At 41.1% G+C, this 17,108-nt stretch overlaps 1 protein-coding gene across 3 annotated transcripts in view; it reads right to left on the reverse strand.

Annotated features, from left to right (window-relative positions):
• Positions 1-687: 687 nt before the first annotated feature.
• The window catches only part of LOC119954547 (ras-related protein Rab-5C), a 42,033-nt gene continuing 25,612 nt past the window's right edge, over positions 688-17,108 (reverse strand). For all 3 annotated transcript variants that reach the window (XM_038779872.1, XM_038779873.1, XM_038779874.1), the window contains exons 2-6: positions 13,736-14,006; positions 7,839-7,990; positions 4,368-4,490; positions 4,160-4,253; positions 688-2,323 (exon numbers count right to left, since the gene is read on the reverse strand). In XM_038779872.1, coding sequence (XP_038635800.1) covers positions 2,208-2,323; positions 4,160-4,253; positions 4,368-4,490; positions 7,839-7,990; positions 13,736-13,901 — 651 coding nt within the window. In that variant the 5' untranslated portion in view covers positions 13,902-14,006 and the 3' untranslated portion in view covers positions 688-2,207. The remainder of the gene's footprint in view (positions 2,324-4,159; positions 4,254-4,367; positions 4,491-7,838; positions 7,991-13,735; positions 14,007-17,108) is intronic.

The raw sequence follows: 17,108 nt of genomic DNA on the forward strand, positions 1-17,108 counted from the left end.
CCTTTAAATTAAAACATGGTTTAAAAATGTTTTACTCTATGCTGGGAATTAGTATCTGGTCATTTTTGTCACAACATAATTGAAAGACTGTTGTGCAATTTTCTACATTTCTCACATGGGGTTTTCCATTTTAAATGCTCCATTCCTAATGACCGTACATGGTTAGTGTTACAAAATGGGAAAGAACAAGAGTTAATTTGGGTGGCTCCTGAAGTCAGCCGGTGCAAGTCATGGCTACAGCACGAACCATGAAATTATTTGGCAATATTCTCCCTTTTTAAAGAGCTCATTCTGTTGTAGAGGTTAGAGACACAGAGTGAGGGAGGAGAGTGATACATGTAGATTTAGAAAGCTCAGCTTATGATGATTCAATATTAAGTGTTGTCTGTGAAATCTGGTGTTCTCAGTCAGGCTCAGGTCACGCAAATGCTTGGTTGATCCCTGACGCAAATCCATTAAGTGGCAGATTTCGTACAAACTTCCCCAAATGCTGAAAGTGACAAAATAACCATGATATCCTTTCTAGTGCTTCCAAGTTTTGTGCACAGACAATTCAGAGCTCACAGGTCCTTTGTATATTTAATCACCAAGACCTAGGTTGTATTCAGGAAACCACCTCACTTTGAACTGTGGTGGTTTTGTTTGTTGCAAGTTCGCATTACCAAAAAAGATAGATAGATACAACCATTTTTTGAAGTTGACGAGTTTATTAGAATTAATCAGCACTAATTTGTGGGATGTTAAACCACTAGTGCTCAGTTATCAAAATGTGCCTCAGTTCCAGAATGTTAAAGGCTGTTTCCACAGTAGTGTGTACAGATCCACATTTGATATCAGTAGGATACACTTGTACGAAAAATACAGATTGAGATTATGGTGCAATTATATTGCAAGGCACTAGTTGCTGGATGAGTCCTGCATTGTACTTAGCACAAGTCATCTCAGAACTAGGACTACTTACTGAAGTTAGTGAAAATGAAATCACTCGCTGCTGGAGGACAAAATTAAGTTTCATTATCACTTCCAGTTCAAAAAGCCATTCACTCACCCTTTTACATTCTAAATCTTGTCACATTAGACATTTTATCTCAAGCTAGCTGGCAGCAAGTCTGAAGATGCTATTAACAGTACTGCACTTGAAGCATACTTTATACCAAATTGTTATAAGAATTAGTTCCACCATGTGCATTTGAAAAGTTGTCAAATTAATACTTCAATACATAAAATATACTGCTGGTTAATTGCCACTTGTATTGCTACAAGTCTGTGACACCAAGGGAGTTGGTAATTAAAAAGTTCTATACACTCTTATCATTACGGAACAAATACAAACTGGAATTAATTGATACCTCCCTCTATTTTTATTTGTCAAATTACAGATTTTTGTATTACAGACTGGTGTTTCTCACACACGCAAGCTCGGCCTTTCACTGCCAACAGTCACAGCGTGACTGAACAAGCTCCACAAATCAGAGCAGTGTGCAAGATTGTAATTACTGACATTAGTGACATCACATCACCTCCAAGGACATCAAAATTTACAAGTTATTGCAAACATCTGAATAGAATAGTGCATTACACTGGAAACCAAAAAGAACACTCCATGCTTTCTGAACACAAAGGAAGAACATAATAGGTATATTCGAAGGTGCTGTATGGACATAATGGTCTACTGATTTGAATATATGGTAAAAGAAAACTTACATTACAAATACAGAAATTCTTTTCAAAATTCATAATTGAGATTTGGTCAGAACGAACATTTAACCGCTGATTCCCATGTTAAATTAATATTAGTTACGTTTATTAGATGGGTTGTGTACTAGGTAAGTAGCTCTTTAGGAAGATTTTTCACAAAAAGACACCTAATCTATATTTTTTTAAAAATCTTTTCTCTCCAGAATATTATACAAGATTGTAGAGTCTGAAAATGAAGGAATCGCCCAGAAAAAGTTGGGTCAAAATAACTGGTGCATGCATCCGCCACCGGAATTAGAAGGGAAGAGCAAAGGGTTCATATTTTTAAAAAAAAAAGTGATTTAAGACTTAAATTTATTTTATATGGAAAAGTGTTGGCGGATTTCCTCCCATCTGATTGGAGTGGTGCGAGGAATTAATGCATCGAACTGTCACTGTTCTTGCTGTAAGTGCGATTGGTAAATGGGATTCCGGTTGGGGTTTTGTGAAGACACCTGCCAGTTACTAATTTAATTACTGCAGCACTGGCTCCGACTCTGTGGACTGGTCTCCTGGAGGTCCACGCCCCTGGTTCGGCCTGAGGTTCCACCCGCATTCTGAGGTTCGTTCTTCGGCAGCTTTTTGGCTGTAAAGGGGTTTTAATAGGAGGGAAAAAAACATTACTGTATATCTTTTCCCACTTAGTCACAGCATAAAAATTCACTTGTGCACAATCTAGTGAGAAACTTCAGATGATCTTACTAGTTAACTGCCATTTACTGAGAACATGAAATGCCAATATGGAAATTGAGGCGGAAATTAATTGTGGAGGCCTCAGGAATCAGCCTTTTCTGTTTCTGCTCGGAGATTGGGAAAAACCTTCAGATTCCATCCCCCCCACCGGATTATCGGATTGTAACCAGGGCGTTCCTGGAAGAGCTTTTAATTAATAAAGATGCTACCACAAAAAACGGAATGCTTGCAATTAGTTTATTTGGAAAAAAAAAGCAATTCAATATTTCTCCCAAGGGACAGCAACAGCAAAATCCTGTTAATAAAATAGAGCTGCGTCTAAATTTTTTTTTTCTAGGGACCCACCTTTGCCAACCGGCCAACCTTCGGGACCCATGCCGGCAGTCCTTTGGAACACGCCACATTCACTTATCTTTATGGCGAAAGGGGAGCCTGCTTGGTCCTCACGTTCTTACTCCGATCAGGTTGATAGGAGGAGAGGGCAATGCGCACATCAGGTGCACTTTAGCCAGTTCCTTCGTGCCATCTTCACCTTTGTGAGAACGGAAAATCCAAACTCACATGTAGGTCATCATGAAGGGCAATAACAAAATGCTCGTTTTACTCAGCATTGGATACTTCTGGGAGATGCTACTCCATACTGTACACAGTCTCATGGACTTTTGAATATGCTGTCACAGATCAGGTGCAGCAGCTGAGTCTTTTCATTTGGAGTCAGTTATAAGTTAATAACGGACTCTGGGGTCTCAACCTCAAAAGGAATTTTAATCCTCCACTTTTTCAAAATCTGAAACTTTGCTCATTCGCCAGTCCTTCCCTGCATATAACACGCATGGGCTTTGCATCCTTATATGCATTGGCATAACTGACAAAACTATACCTCAAGAAATCATCAAAATACTGCTTTGTTCCAGTGTTAAGTTTCCTCTTTGTAAGCTGTTCACCAGAGGTCCTGGAGCTCTGCACAGAGATAGCATTAGCACGGTTCTATCCTGCGGTGGATTCTCCTGAGCAGGTCTCTCAAACAGATTCAGATGAGAGATCCTGGCCATTAGGTACACTGCCTGTGTGCGTCTCTGGCCAGATTCTCTGGTCATATCTTCCTTGTAAGAAAACAATCCATTTTCACAGTTTTCCTGCCTTGCTTGCTAGCAACGCAAAGATGGAGGATGCTCTTCTCCGATTTTGTGCCAAAAGCATGTACAGGGCGCTTGACGCCAGGTGTATGTCCAAGGCATGCTGATCTGCTCACTGCTGCCACTTATGGTTGGAAGACTGCACACAGAAGCTGGTAGCAGCAGTTGGGCCCTTCCTCCTCGATCGGGACCACCATGGGAATGCCACAACCAATTGCTGTGACCATCCCACCCGCCTGCGACCCACACTTTGCAAAATCCTGAACTAGGGGGCCATGAAACATCAGCTGGCTGAAAATTCTTGGTGATCGACCTTCAGTGATTGTTATCTCAATGTATTTGGTGGATGAATAAATGAGCATTAAATACATATAAAAGTAGTTACACTTGGCACGTGATAAAGTAACATTCAACTTTGTGCCAAGAATCAACAGATGTACCAAAAAGCTGAGCCAACCCAACTTCCAGAAAAAGGCAGTTGCAGAGAGGACAGCATACATACAATTGGTAAAACAAAAAAAGGACAGGGAAATCAGAAAACATTATTTAAGATAAAGAATCTGGCTGTGTACATCAAGAGTATATTCACATACCTATGGCCATAAATATTTCATTCACATTCATTGCAGTCTTTGCTGATGTCTCCATGAACAACAAGCTGTTGTCTTCTGCATATGCTTGTGCTTCCTGCAAAACAACCAACATATTTAAACACAAAATAGGACTTTAAGAGCTATGTTTTATATACAATGGGCAAAGGAAAGTAATTGAATGCTTAGCAATTTTGTACAAATAACTTACCTGGAATTCTACAGCTCTCTTATTTGCAAGGTCAGCCTTATTGCCAGCTAATGCAATCACTATATTTGGGCTGGCTTGTCGCTGCAGTTCTTTTACCCAGTTCTTGGCTCGTGCAAAGGTATCCTTTAAGTATAAATGTAAGCATAACATTTATTATTGGAGTAGAGCTGCAGATCCACAACAGATTTCACCCAAGTGTCCAGCATACACCCGGTGGCACAGTATTAGCAAAGTCACACTGGTTAATTTGAGCAGGGAATATTAAAGAGTCTTAAAATCTCATGAACTACCCAGGCTACCAATCTCTTCACTTACACAGCACGTTCAACTTATCTGCTATCCAATTGCTCAAAGTGCAAAGCGCATCTTGAAACCAAATCTGGTTTAACGGTTTATTATTTAGGAAAAAATAATGTCGCAACTCATTGGAAAATATTTTTCTTAGTTTTTCACTGCATTATTGAACTAGCTTCAAAAATAGGTTGTGTCTGACCAAACGAGCAACTTATTCAATTGCCCTGAGGCAGCACTGGAACATTGACAAGCTCAGTACCAAAAATATTGGCAAATAAGGAAATCATACATTGAAAGTAAAATGTTCCAAAACTCTAAAATTGTACTTGCAAAACAAGAGGATATTGGGGGGGGGGGGGGGGGGGGGGGGGGGTCATTACAACCCGATCAAAATGTCAGGGGTGAGTCTGACAGCATAGACGTTCACTTATAGAAGACCAAGTGCTTGATCATAGAATGTTACAGCACAGTAGGCCTCTGGTTTAGCTCAGTGGGCTAGACAGCTGATTTGTGATGCAGAACAAGGCCAGCAGGTTCAATTCCCAAGGTTCAATTCCCATACGTGCTGTTAGGTAATTTGGACATTCTGAATTCTCCCTGTGTACCCGAACAGGCGCCGGAATGTGGCGACTAGAGGCTTTTCACAGTAACTTCATTGCAGTGTTAATGTAAGCCTACTTGTGACAATAAAAAGATTATTATTCAACCCACCATATCAGTGTCAGCTCTCGCGAGAACAAGCAAATTAGTCCTGCCTAATTTTTCCCTGTGGCCCTACAATTCTCCCCCGCCCCTTTTTCCCTGTGGCCCTACAATCTCCCCCCCGCCCCCGCTGAAGCCAAGGTTCAAGTCCAGAAGGCTTACAAAAACTCCCAGTCTGGATTCCTTGTGTCAATTTGAGATTGAGATATGGAGGAAATAATGATAAGAGAACGCTTGAAAGTCTGGCAAAGGGTCCGAATAGAGGTTAAATGCCAGAAGGGAAAGCCCATCATCTGCTAATCATTTACAAACTAGTGTGCGATCCAATTGCCATGCTGCGCCTGGAAGTCAGCTCGCTGCGGTGCTGTGACCGATAAAAGCAGAGCGGCCCGCTCCCAGGATCTATCTTGCTCGCAACGCCTCGTGAGACCCAACGCGATCTCAAGATGTTGCGATGTAAATTCCGTCCACTGTGGGCGGGATCACTATTTTGACAAATCTGTATATTAAAGTGAGACAGCTAGTCTCAAGGTACTTGAGGCTTTGGGATCCACCTCCTTCGCTTTGGAAGACATTGGGTGAGCACCATTTGGTACTGGTCTCCACAAATGGGGGTGCCCTCTGGCATTTTGTACTTGCCGGGTTGCCTTGCATGGGGGTGGTGAAAGGGTGATCCTCCCTTAGTACGTTTGGGTGGTCGCTTTGGGGGCATCCCGAGATCTCTCGCTACACTGGGGAGTTCCGGGGATTGGAGCTCCTCAGTGACAAAATGAGGCTATGTGCGCCTCAGCTGCGCGTTCCCCGCTGAGGTCCCTTATACAACGCGAGTCACGTTGTATAGCCATGTGTTTCTTGGCGCTGCGAGTGCTGAGAAACATATGGCCAAATACACTCGCAACGGGACTTTGTTCCCAATTCGTTGAATCGCGCCTCAGTTCCAGACTTTTTAGCTCAGTGGAACCCAGAAGCTAACAGGTTTTATTGGCAAGATGTAAACCAAGCAACCAAAGTTATAAAACTTGATAAGTATTTAATATGGTTAATGGTATACCAATTTTCACTTAAGAATTTTTTCCTGGTTAATGAGTTGACAATTTGGTGTTCAAAACATTTTTCCACTCTCCCCAAACACAAGACAAATAAATTACTATTTAAGTTTATCGTGCAAATGGACAGAGAACATAGAATTTGGTTTGTCTAAGGTTTAGTGCCAAGGCACACGAGTATTGCACAAAAAAACCTTCATGATTCGAGGTGGGTGGAGCACATACTTAATGTTTGTGAGTCACAAAAAGCCCAGTATATAGGTACAGCAGTAATTAGGAACGCCAATGGGATGTTATCATGTATTGTGATGGGAACGGATCACAAATATAGGGAGGTTATGCTTCAATTGTACAGGGCATTGGTAAGACCACATCTGGGGTACCCCGCACAGGATGGTCTCATTTAAGGAAAGATTAAATGCATTGGAAGCAGTTCAGAGAAGGGGTGGTACAATGGTTAGCACTGCAGCCTCACAGCACCAGGGCCCAGGTTCAATTTGAGCCTTGGGTGACTGTGTGGAGTTTTACTCGATCAGAACTGTTAAAATACTGAGGAGTGGGGCGGCACGTGGCACAGTGGTTAGCACTGGGACTGCGTCGCTGAAAACCTGGGTTCGAATCCCGTTCCTGGGTCCATGTTTGTGTGGAGTTTGCACATTCTTCGTGTCTGCATGGGTTTCATTCCCACAGCCCAAAGATGTGCTGGTTAGGTGGATTGGCCACACTAAATTGCCCCTTAATTGGAAAATAAATAATTGGGTACTCTAAATTTTACTTTAAAAAAATACTGGGAGGTCTCAACAGGGCAGATGCAGAGAGGGTATTTCTTCTTATGGGAGAATCTTAAACAAGGGGTCAATGTTTAAAAATAAGGGATCGCTCATTTAAGAGAAATGAGAATTTATTTCTCAGAGGGTGGTGGGTCTCTGGAACACTTCCTCAAAAGGTAGTGGAAGTGGAGTGTTTGAATATTAAGGCAAAGATTCTAAAGGGGTTATCAGGGGTAGGCAGGTGTGTGGGGTTGAGGTTACAGTCAGATCAGCCATGACTTTCTTGAATGGCGGAGCAGGCTCGAAGGACCAAATGGCCTACCCCGGCTCCTCATTCATAGGTGATATGCAAGGCATCACAAGGGAGCAGCTGGATGAACCAGTAGACCATTTACTGCTTGCTATTTTCTGGGATGTTAAAGCCTTCCGTTTCTTTGACAGACAGAAGGAGCCTTCAGTCATGTTAAAATGAACAGAAACCCCATTGCTGATGATACATACATCAATGACGTACATACATCAGTGACAACCAGGAAGTTCACAATTTCCTCCTTGAAGGTTCTGTACGCACAATAGACATTACTTAGAAGGAAATAGGTGTTTTGGAGGTGGGGGTGGTGGTTGCAGAACAAAAAAAGCAAGCAATAGGGATTACTTACTGTGTTGGTTATGTCGTAGACCACAATGGCAGCCTGTGCTCCCCTGTAGTACATTGGTGCCAAGCTATGATATCTCTCTTGGCCAGCAGTATCCCAAATCTCAAATTTAACTGTTGTATCATCCAAACAGACTGTCTGCGTTAGAAAGGCAGCTGAAAGCAAAATTTGATACAGGTACTCATTTCAGGGAATGAGAAAAGGCAAATTAAAATTACCTCCACCATTATCTGGTCTTAAATGAAGAAAACAAAGTTCAAAACCTGGTGCAGAAGAGCAAAAATATAATTTAGTTGGTTTGTTCTTTAAGCCAACATTAATTGCTTTAAATGCCAACTAAGCCAGTAGTGGCATACTATTATCCACCACCACCTGCCCCACAGACTCCCACCAACTCCCAAGGGCAGGTCATGTGGACTCCTGGGCAACATGCAGTTGTGATCTTATTTCATAGAATTTACAGTGCAGAAGGAGGCCATTCGGCCCATCGAGTCTGCACCGGCCACTGGAAAGAGCACCCCGCCCAAGGATTTGGAAGTACAATTAGATTTGGAAGTACAATTCAAGAGCCAGTGTTCTCAACTCAACTAGCTGTTTAAGTAATGGCACTGAAACAAAAATTATATGGTCAATTCCCATGAACAGAAGCCTGCAATTCTATCCTTTTAAATGGAGATCCACACTCTTTGGCAACCGATCAAGTCAAATTCAGGTCAACTACATTTCATTTTTAAAACCCGATGTTTTAGAATCATTTTTCACTTTTTTTGTAAAAATATATCTTAGTAATTATTCTAGGCTGTGGGTACATACCCAATTCTTTCCCCTTCCAAAGAAAAGGCTTAAAAACAACTGAGTTTCCACTCCAAGTTGATAAACAATATCGTGAGACACCACCACGTACAACTGCAGACACATTTCCCCACCCCAAAGACTAAAAAAATTAGTGTCTGTGACAAATGCAAGCATGTTGATATTTTGAAAATGATTTAATAACTTACTAAGCTACGAGGTGTAATATCTTTGTAGTTCTACTTCCAAGTAACTTGAAGATAATTTGCCCAATGAATTTCCAACAATTGATTTAATACCCTTTGTTTTTTTAAGTTTAACATTATTGTACTAATCTAACTAACCCGAGTTAGATCATCTGCATACAACAAAGATCCTCACTGGTTTTCAATTTGACTCAAAAAATTCATTACACTGAAATACGGCATAATTGAATTGGTTTTGAAAAGGACTGTCTAAAGGAACCCTGATTATTTCTAATGTATTCCAGTAAAGTTTAATTTCTTTAAAATCTGTTTTCTTTCAGGCCTGGTTCTAAGAAGTTAACTGTACACATATGTCTGAACTATAATATTCAATGACCTGAAGAGCAGCTGCAAATTCAGTTACTCCGATGAACTGAAGCAATAGTGCAGCTTTATAGAAAGAAAAAAAAAGCTATTCAATATACAACTGGATATCAGCCGATCAGGCTATATTCATATTTAGGGTCTGCATGGTATACACGGAAACAACGAAGGAGCAAAGTTGTTGAACTAAGTTTAATTCAATGTTGGCAAAGGATTGACAAAAACAGAAAATCAACAGAATCCTGGCAGCCATACAGGAAATGTCCCAAGTTGCACAGTTGGCAATTTTGTCAGAAGAAAACAAGGCAATTATTGTACATTTTGTTGAGCTTATGTGAAACGGTCAGCTCTATGCAGCCATGCTCAACTGAGTCAGAAGACTATGGTGCCAATTCCCATTCGAGATTTCAGAATGTAATCTAGGCCGTCACTTTGGTGCTTTACTTGAGTCCAGCAATTGCAAGTGCTTCATTTTAGAACTATAGAATTTCTACAGTGCGAGAGGCCATTCGGCTCATCGAATTTACACCGATCATCAGAAAGAGCACCCTACCTAGGCCCACGTCCAATCCTCGTAACCCCACTTAACTGTACATCCATGGAAACTGAGGTGCAATTTAGCACGACAAGTACTCCTGACCTGTATATCTTTGGACTGTGGGTGGAAACCAGAGCACCTGGAGGAAATCTACGCAGACACTATTTTGAAGATATTGAATTGCCCTCGCTTGGTGCAGAAGATCGCAAGACACTGGATAAACAGTTGCTGTCCTGGCTAACATTTATCCCTCAATTAATGTCACAAAAACAGATTTGTTCATTTATCTCTGCTGTTCTGGCACAAAGTGGGTGGCAAATTTACCTATATTGGGCTCACTTCAAAAACTACTTCATTGGCTGTAAAGTGCTTGGCGCGCTCAGAGGATAAGACAGACAATGTACAAAGGCAAATCTATCCTTTTGCCAAATCCCTTCAGTCTTAATTTGACAATTTCTCCCACTGTGCCAGTATACCAGTCTCCAAACAGCTCATCAAACTCAGGGGTAAACATTTACTCCTTGTCTGTGGCCCTGCCTCCAGCCTTTGACACAGTTGAACATACCATTTTCCTCCAACTCCTCTCCACTGTTGTCCAGCTGAATGAGACCGCTCTCACTTATGTGGCGACTAGGGGCTTTTCACAGTAACTTCATTTGAAGCCTACTTGTGACAATAAGCGATTTTCACTTTCAAATTTGTTTGTCCAGCTACTGACTATCCCCCTCTCTGGAAAGTTTGAGATTACGCTAGGTTGCTTGTAACTTAAGTGTCACAGTTGACCCCAAGATGAGCTTTCAACCTCTTTTATACCACCTCTAAGACCAACTATTTCCATCTCCTTAATCGCTCAATTCGTCTGCTGTGAAAACCTTCTCATGCATGCCTCATTACCTCTCAACTTGACTATTCCAAGCACTTGCGGTTGGTTTCCCAAATTCTACCCTCTGCAGACTAGAGATAATCAAAAATTCAGCTGCCCTGTCTTAATTCATACCCTTCACTTATCACCCGTGCTTGCTGACCTACAGTGGTGCCAGTTAAGCAACATCTTGATTTTGAAATGCTCATCCTGGTTTCAAAATCCCTCCAGTGCCTTGCCCATTACTATCTGTATTCTCCTCCCCACCCAACACTCATATCTGCTGGCCTCTGGGCAATCCCAATTTCAATTCCTTAACTATTAGTGGTTGCACTTTCAGTTGTCTGGTACCCAAGCTTGGAGCTACCCTCCTTACATCTTGGAGCCTCTCAATTTCCTCAAGATATTCTCAGGTTTGCTTCGGATCGAGCATTTGGTCATCTGACACGCCTGATGTGGCTTGGTGTCATTTTTCTTTTTAAAATGTTGCGAGGTGCCTTGGACATTTTATCACATTAAAGGCATTATACATTGTTGCATCAAATCTTTTTTTTTTAATTTAGAGTACCCAATTCATTTTTTCCAATTAAGGGACAATTTAGCGTGGCCAATCCACCTACCCTGCACATCTGGGGGTGGGGGTGAAACTCACGCAAACACGGGGAGAATGTGCAAACTCCACACGGACAGTGACCCAGAGCCGGGATCGAACCTGGGACCTCGGCGCCGTGAGGCAGCAGGGTTAACCCACTGCGCCAACATGCTGCCCTAAATCTGTTTTCTTCAGCTACTCGTTATCTTTAGTTGGTTTGCTGCAATTTCATGCATAAACTTCAATCAGGTGTTACAAATTCCTATAACGGGATGTGCATTTTTCAACGCAGTTCTGCTCCCTGTAAAGTTAAGCACATCACCAATATAAAGTGTTAACAGAAGAGAAATTACATCCTCCAGAAATCTAACCATTACTCAGGAGAGCATCCTCTAATTACATCCTTTAGGACATGTGTCTTTCTCGTTCGGTGCTAAACATCGGGCTTCAAATGAATATTTGCAGTTTACACAAATAAAAAAAAAACTTACTGTTACATTCTAGATCAAAGTTTGAAAAAGACAGTATTGTCCAAGGAAAAGTGATGGTAGTCATTCCTTGCTCAGGGAATATTGCTGAAGACTTATTCCTGGCAAACTAAAGTGGCACTTACAATGTGCTAATTCAACTGTTGTCAATCTTGTGTTTACTTACTGAACTTATACTTGTGATCTTAAAAGGGAAAAGCAAGATTATGCAGTTCTGATATTAACCAAACATATGGCACAACTTTATGGGCCATAATCAAGAACACAGCTCGTTCAACTTGAGCAGTGGCATAGAAAATTCTCATTCCTTAAATATACGGTAATTTCCAAAACTCATTTTCAATTGTATTGACAGCGGCTATGATCTAATTAACATAAAGATGGGCCCAAAGCAATTAAGTACAAAACAGTATCGTGCTAGACCAGATCTAACATCACACATTCATCTGCACTTCAAAGTGTCACAATCAGAAAATGTAGCTTAAAACTGCGCTCAGTAGAAAATCAAGACCCCTTGTTATTTCAGAAGATATATGTTATCCAGTTTACTTACCAGTAAACTATATGCGGGCTAGCTAACCAGTTAGATCAATTAATAGTTAATCTGCTCAAATTGTTTAGATTGAGGGTGGAATACTAGTCAGAACACCTGTAGCTTTCTTCTCCTTCAATTGGTGCTAACAGATCTTTAACGCTAGTTTAACAGGCAGGCGGAGCCTCTCTTTAATGGTTCATTTGAAGAACAATATCTCTAACAATAAATACATCACTGCACAAGTGCTACATTGGAAGCAGCTGGAAAGTCAGAATGGGGAGGCTACTCAGTAGAATGTGCACCACTAAAATGAGCCAAGCTGATAAAATTGATGTTTTGCTGATGTATAAGCATCTAAATACACAGGAAACAGCAATGCTATAATGTGCATCCCAACAACGTTTGTAAAACTATGGCCCAGCCATTCAGGGATTTGTTGTCCTTTTTCACAAGATCCCAAGGCAGAGTATTTGGCTCAGACAAAATGAAACCCGAGAATACAGCTGTTTAGTATTGACCTCACTAGAAGCTCATAATACAATATCAAAATCATGCAATGTGAAACCTTCCTGATCTTGATCTGTGAAAATCAAACACACCTTAGTACTAATTATGGGGCGCACAGTGGTTAGCACTGCTGCCTCACAGCACTGAGGACCCTGGTTCGATCCCAGCCCTGGGTCACGATATGTGTGGAGTTTGCACATTCTCCCCGTGTTTGCATGAGTCTCACCCTCACAACCCAGAGACGTGCTGGGTAGGTGGACTGGCCATATCTTTTTATTAAAACAGTAAAAAACATGGATTAGCCATACTAAATTGCCCCTCAATTGGAAAAAAAAGGATGGGGTACTTTAAATTAAAAAAAAAGCACTAATTAGGACTTTCCATCTTACACAATTGAAGACAACAATAATTTACTAATACAAGCTCGTTCTCATTGGACAGTTTCTCAAAGTTATTTCCAAATATTTCTGAGGGGAAAACACATCATTTAAGGTGCATTTACACTGAAGGTTATAAATACAAAGTAGTTTCAGCTTCATATTAATATTAAGTTAACAGTACAATTTCAGATTCATGGTCAGATGGTCAAAGAGGAGTGTAAAGTGAACAGTTTCACAACACTTTGACCTGACACTGCAAAGAGCAGAAATCCAGAGTGGCATCAAATGCGACTCCACTGGACCTTGACAATTAACCATACTTAATTTGAATATTGACAACATATCCATACTATTTTGTTCAACATATATCTTAAATCTGCAACTGGAGTAGGCAGTTCTGCTCATGCACACACTCAGGAATGCACAGAACTGTCATTTTTTAAGCAGGAGTTGAAGATGCAGCGAGGCAGAAACCAAGCAACGTAAAGCAGGGTTGTGTCTGACTCGAACCCGAAATACAGCTGCCAGTCTCCCCAAGTTAGCCAGCCATCATCTCTCCTGCAGTCCAGGTGGTTGCTATTACAACTGCAAAGTTACATCACTAAAATATTCAAAATATTAGTCACTGGTCACTTACCTCCAATTGTGCTCTCCTGAAATTCATGAAACTGCCCTTTCACAAAGCGCAATACGAGGCTGGATTTCCCGACTGCCGACTCACCCAGAAGAACCAACTTAAATTGACAGATTTTGTTTCCAGCGGCTGGTCCATTGGATCGAGCCCCGCCTCCCCGACTCGTCATGGCCTAAAGTGCAGAGACTCCCAGAACAGTTCCAAGTTTCAACAGCAGAAGCAGCGTGATGTCAAGCTTCAGATCCCAAAGAGGCCGCTATCACCAAGTTCAAAACTGCAAGAGAGAAAACAAATTATAATCGTATCACAGATAAAGTGTTTGTTATAGAGGCACCACCTCAAATTATAATACCCCAACATGTAGCTGGATACATAGAAAAATAAAACTGGAGACACATACAAACCAAAAAACCTACTCACTCATTGCTGCTTCTGGGATCTGGGGGCATTATGGTATTCAGTAATTGGCTGAGAGATGTTTTAAGACATTATAACATGCTTATAAAAATGCAAGCTTTTTTAATTCATTGCTCTATCCTCAGAGGTAAATTAATTTTGATAATATCAATTAGGTTACTACCACCTACTGGCGACACAGTGGTGCAGTGGTTAGCACTGCTGCCTCACAGCGCCAAGGACCCAGGTTCAATCCCAGCCTGGGTCACTGCCTGGGTAGAGTTTGCACATTCTCTGTGTCTGCAAGGGTCTCATCCCCACAACCCAAAGATGTGCAGGTTAGGTGGATTGGCCATGCTAAATTGCCCCTTAAATTGGGAAAAAAAGAATTGGGCGCTTAATTTATAAAAAAAAGGTTATCACCACCTGCCCATATATTCTGACCCAAATTGATTTACTATCTTGCGACAAGCGCCATGAGGCAGTTCTTCTGTTAAGGTTTTGCTTCTCAAACATTTACATTTTTGTTGATTGCTAATCCAACTGCTTCTCTAATTAACACTAGATCACAAGGGTCATTAAGTTCTTCAGACTTTACTTGCTTCAGTCAGTATTAGTCAGGATTGCAAAAATCCATAGAGAAATGGTGACTGTTGGGATGGATAGTAAGCACTGTATTGCCATGATAATGTAACATGCCGTCTACAGGATGATCTTTTAATCTTCCAAGGGTGAGAGATAGGCACTGTACATTAAAATGGAAAAACAATTGTTGCAGGGGAAACTAATATCTGCACAAGCATGGGAGAGAGGGAAGAGGGGTACTTAGGAGGCAGGAAAAAGATTTTGCACGAGGACATGGTTTTAAAAGCGCTAGGGTCCCAGAAGTGTAACAGCTCTATCAGTTTCCAGTGCTGGAGAAGAAAACGAAAAGGCATAAGGGAATAGTGGTCAGCTTCAAAGTGGAAGAAAAGCAAAAGGTGTTTTGGGTTGCCATTATGGAAGATGACTATTTGTGGTCTCCACTATGCGCAAAGACCACATGTGTTTAAAATCAAGAATGCCTCTAGTTTAGAAGGCTGAGGGATGAACTATTCAAGGTGAGTAAAATGATAGAATGACAAAATGGATGCAGTGTTATGAATGCTGGGTCAATTCAAATTTAAGACAGATAGAATGTTGTTAGGCAAGTGTATCAAGGAATACAGAACAAAGGCATATAAATTTGATTTGATGTACAGGCCTTCATGATCTAACACTGAATGGTAGACAAGGCTTAATACGGCTGAATGATTTCATTAGAACCAGGATACGTGCGAGGACGGAAGTCAGAAGCTGTAATCTCAATTGAACAGTTGCCTCAAACAGTGGTATTGCTGGCATTATCATATGGATCAAACTGTAGAATGAGACAGATTAAAGGAAACAGAATAAGACAACTACACACCCAGAGGATACTGGCAATAAACATCTTAAGAAATTGACCTACCCCTTCACAAAACACTGAAGAGCACGTGAAGCAGGATTCAGAGAGCATTTGCATGACAAATATAGAAATTAGGGGTGCTGTGTCTGAAAGTTTTTGAACCTATAATCTTAACTATAGTTAATTGAAATTATGCTTTATAATCCAAAGAAACATCTTCCTACATAGAGACCTCTGAACATAAACTGGCATCTTGTGTTCCAGATGTACGCAAGGACTTTGATATATGCATACAAGTTAGAAATTATCTATTCAACACATGATTGTCATCTATTTAGTTTCCCTATCTACAAAACAATTGAATGAGGAAAGCACTGAATGTATCAGGTAGAAACTTTTGACATTTCCCCATCAGTACGAACAGCTAGATTTATTTGCCCTACTTTACAGCACCCTATCTAGTTCACAGAAAGAGCTATGCACATATTTATTCGATCAATTAAAACATAAGTATGCAACCACAATCATGGGTATTCAGTTCCTCACTTACATCTATCATCATAAAGAGCACCGTGTTAATCCAACACAATCACAAGAAATCCAAAGTTGCAATATCCCAAGCCTTTCTTTGCTGAATATAGGGCGGCATCTTTCTTCAGTGGCTGTAGTAAACAGTATTACAGTTGCATTCAAAGGCTGCTGACTGCTTATCTGCCACTGAATGTTACCAGCTCACATTGTGAAAGGATCTGCCAAGTCACTGTCATGTTCAGTTAAAAGCAACTAGTGGGAGCTGAAGTGTTTTGTAAAACCAATCTTTTGAAATTTTTTATTTTGCACTTGTTGCTGGTTTCTAGTCCATTTTATAATTTGAGTACAAGCACTGGAAACACTAATGTTATCAGAACACTAATGTTCTTGGAGGTTAGATTTGGAGATTTAGGAATTTAGTAATTTTAAGCCCATCATGAAGATGCTCAGCAATTTCCACAGCTTTTTCCAATAGTGTAGTTCTATGATTTTTGAATAAGGAGTTACATCTGCTATTATTTAATCTAATGGAATCTTCCCCAAATCCAGGTAACTTTTGGAAAATGATAACCAACGCATCGTCTATCACACTAGCCACTGCCTCCTTTAAGACCCTAGGAGATGATCAGGACCCAGAACATTTGTGTTTCCCATAGATCCACATTTTGTTGAGTACCAGTTCCCTGGTGATAATTTTCCTCAGTTCCTTCCTCCCAATTGCTGATACACAGCTATGTATGGGGTGTTATTTTCATCCTCAATAGTGAAGACTGATGCACAATACCTGTTCAATAATCTGCAATCACCATTTTCTCCACCCCAATTGAGGGCCAATCCACCTAGCCTGCACCTCTTTGGTTTGTGGGGGGGGCAAGACCTATGCAAACACGGGGAGAATGGGCAAACCCCGCACGGACCTGGGGCCGGGTTTGAACCCAGGTCCTCGGCACAGTGAAGCAGCAGTGCTAACCACTGCGCCGCCTGCCGTCACTAAAAACCACTTAGTCCCGAATCAGGCAATCA

The sequence above is a fragment of the Scyliorhinus canicula genome, chromosome 19 (genome assembly GCF_902713615.1).
Source record: "Scyliorhinus canicula chromosome 19, sScyCan1.1, whole genome shotgun sequence".
NCBI lineage: Eukaryota > Metazoa > Chordata > Chondrichthyes > Carcharhiniformes > Scyliorhinidae > Scyliorhinus > Scyliorhinus canicula.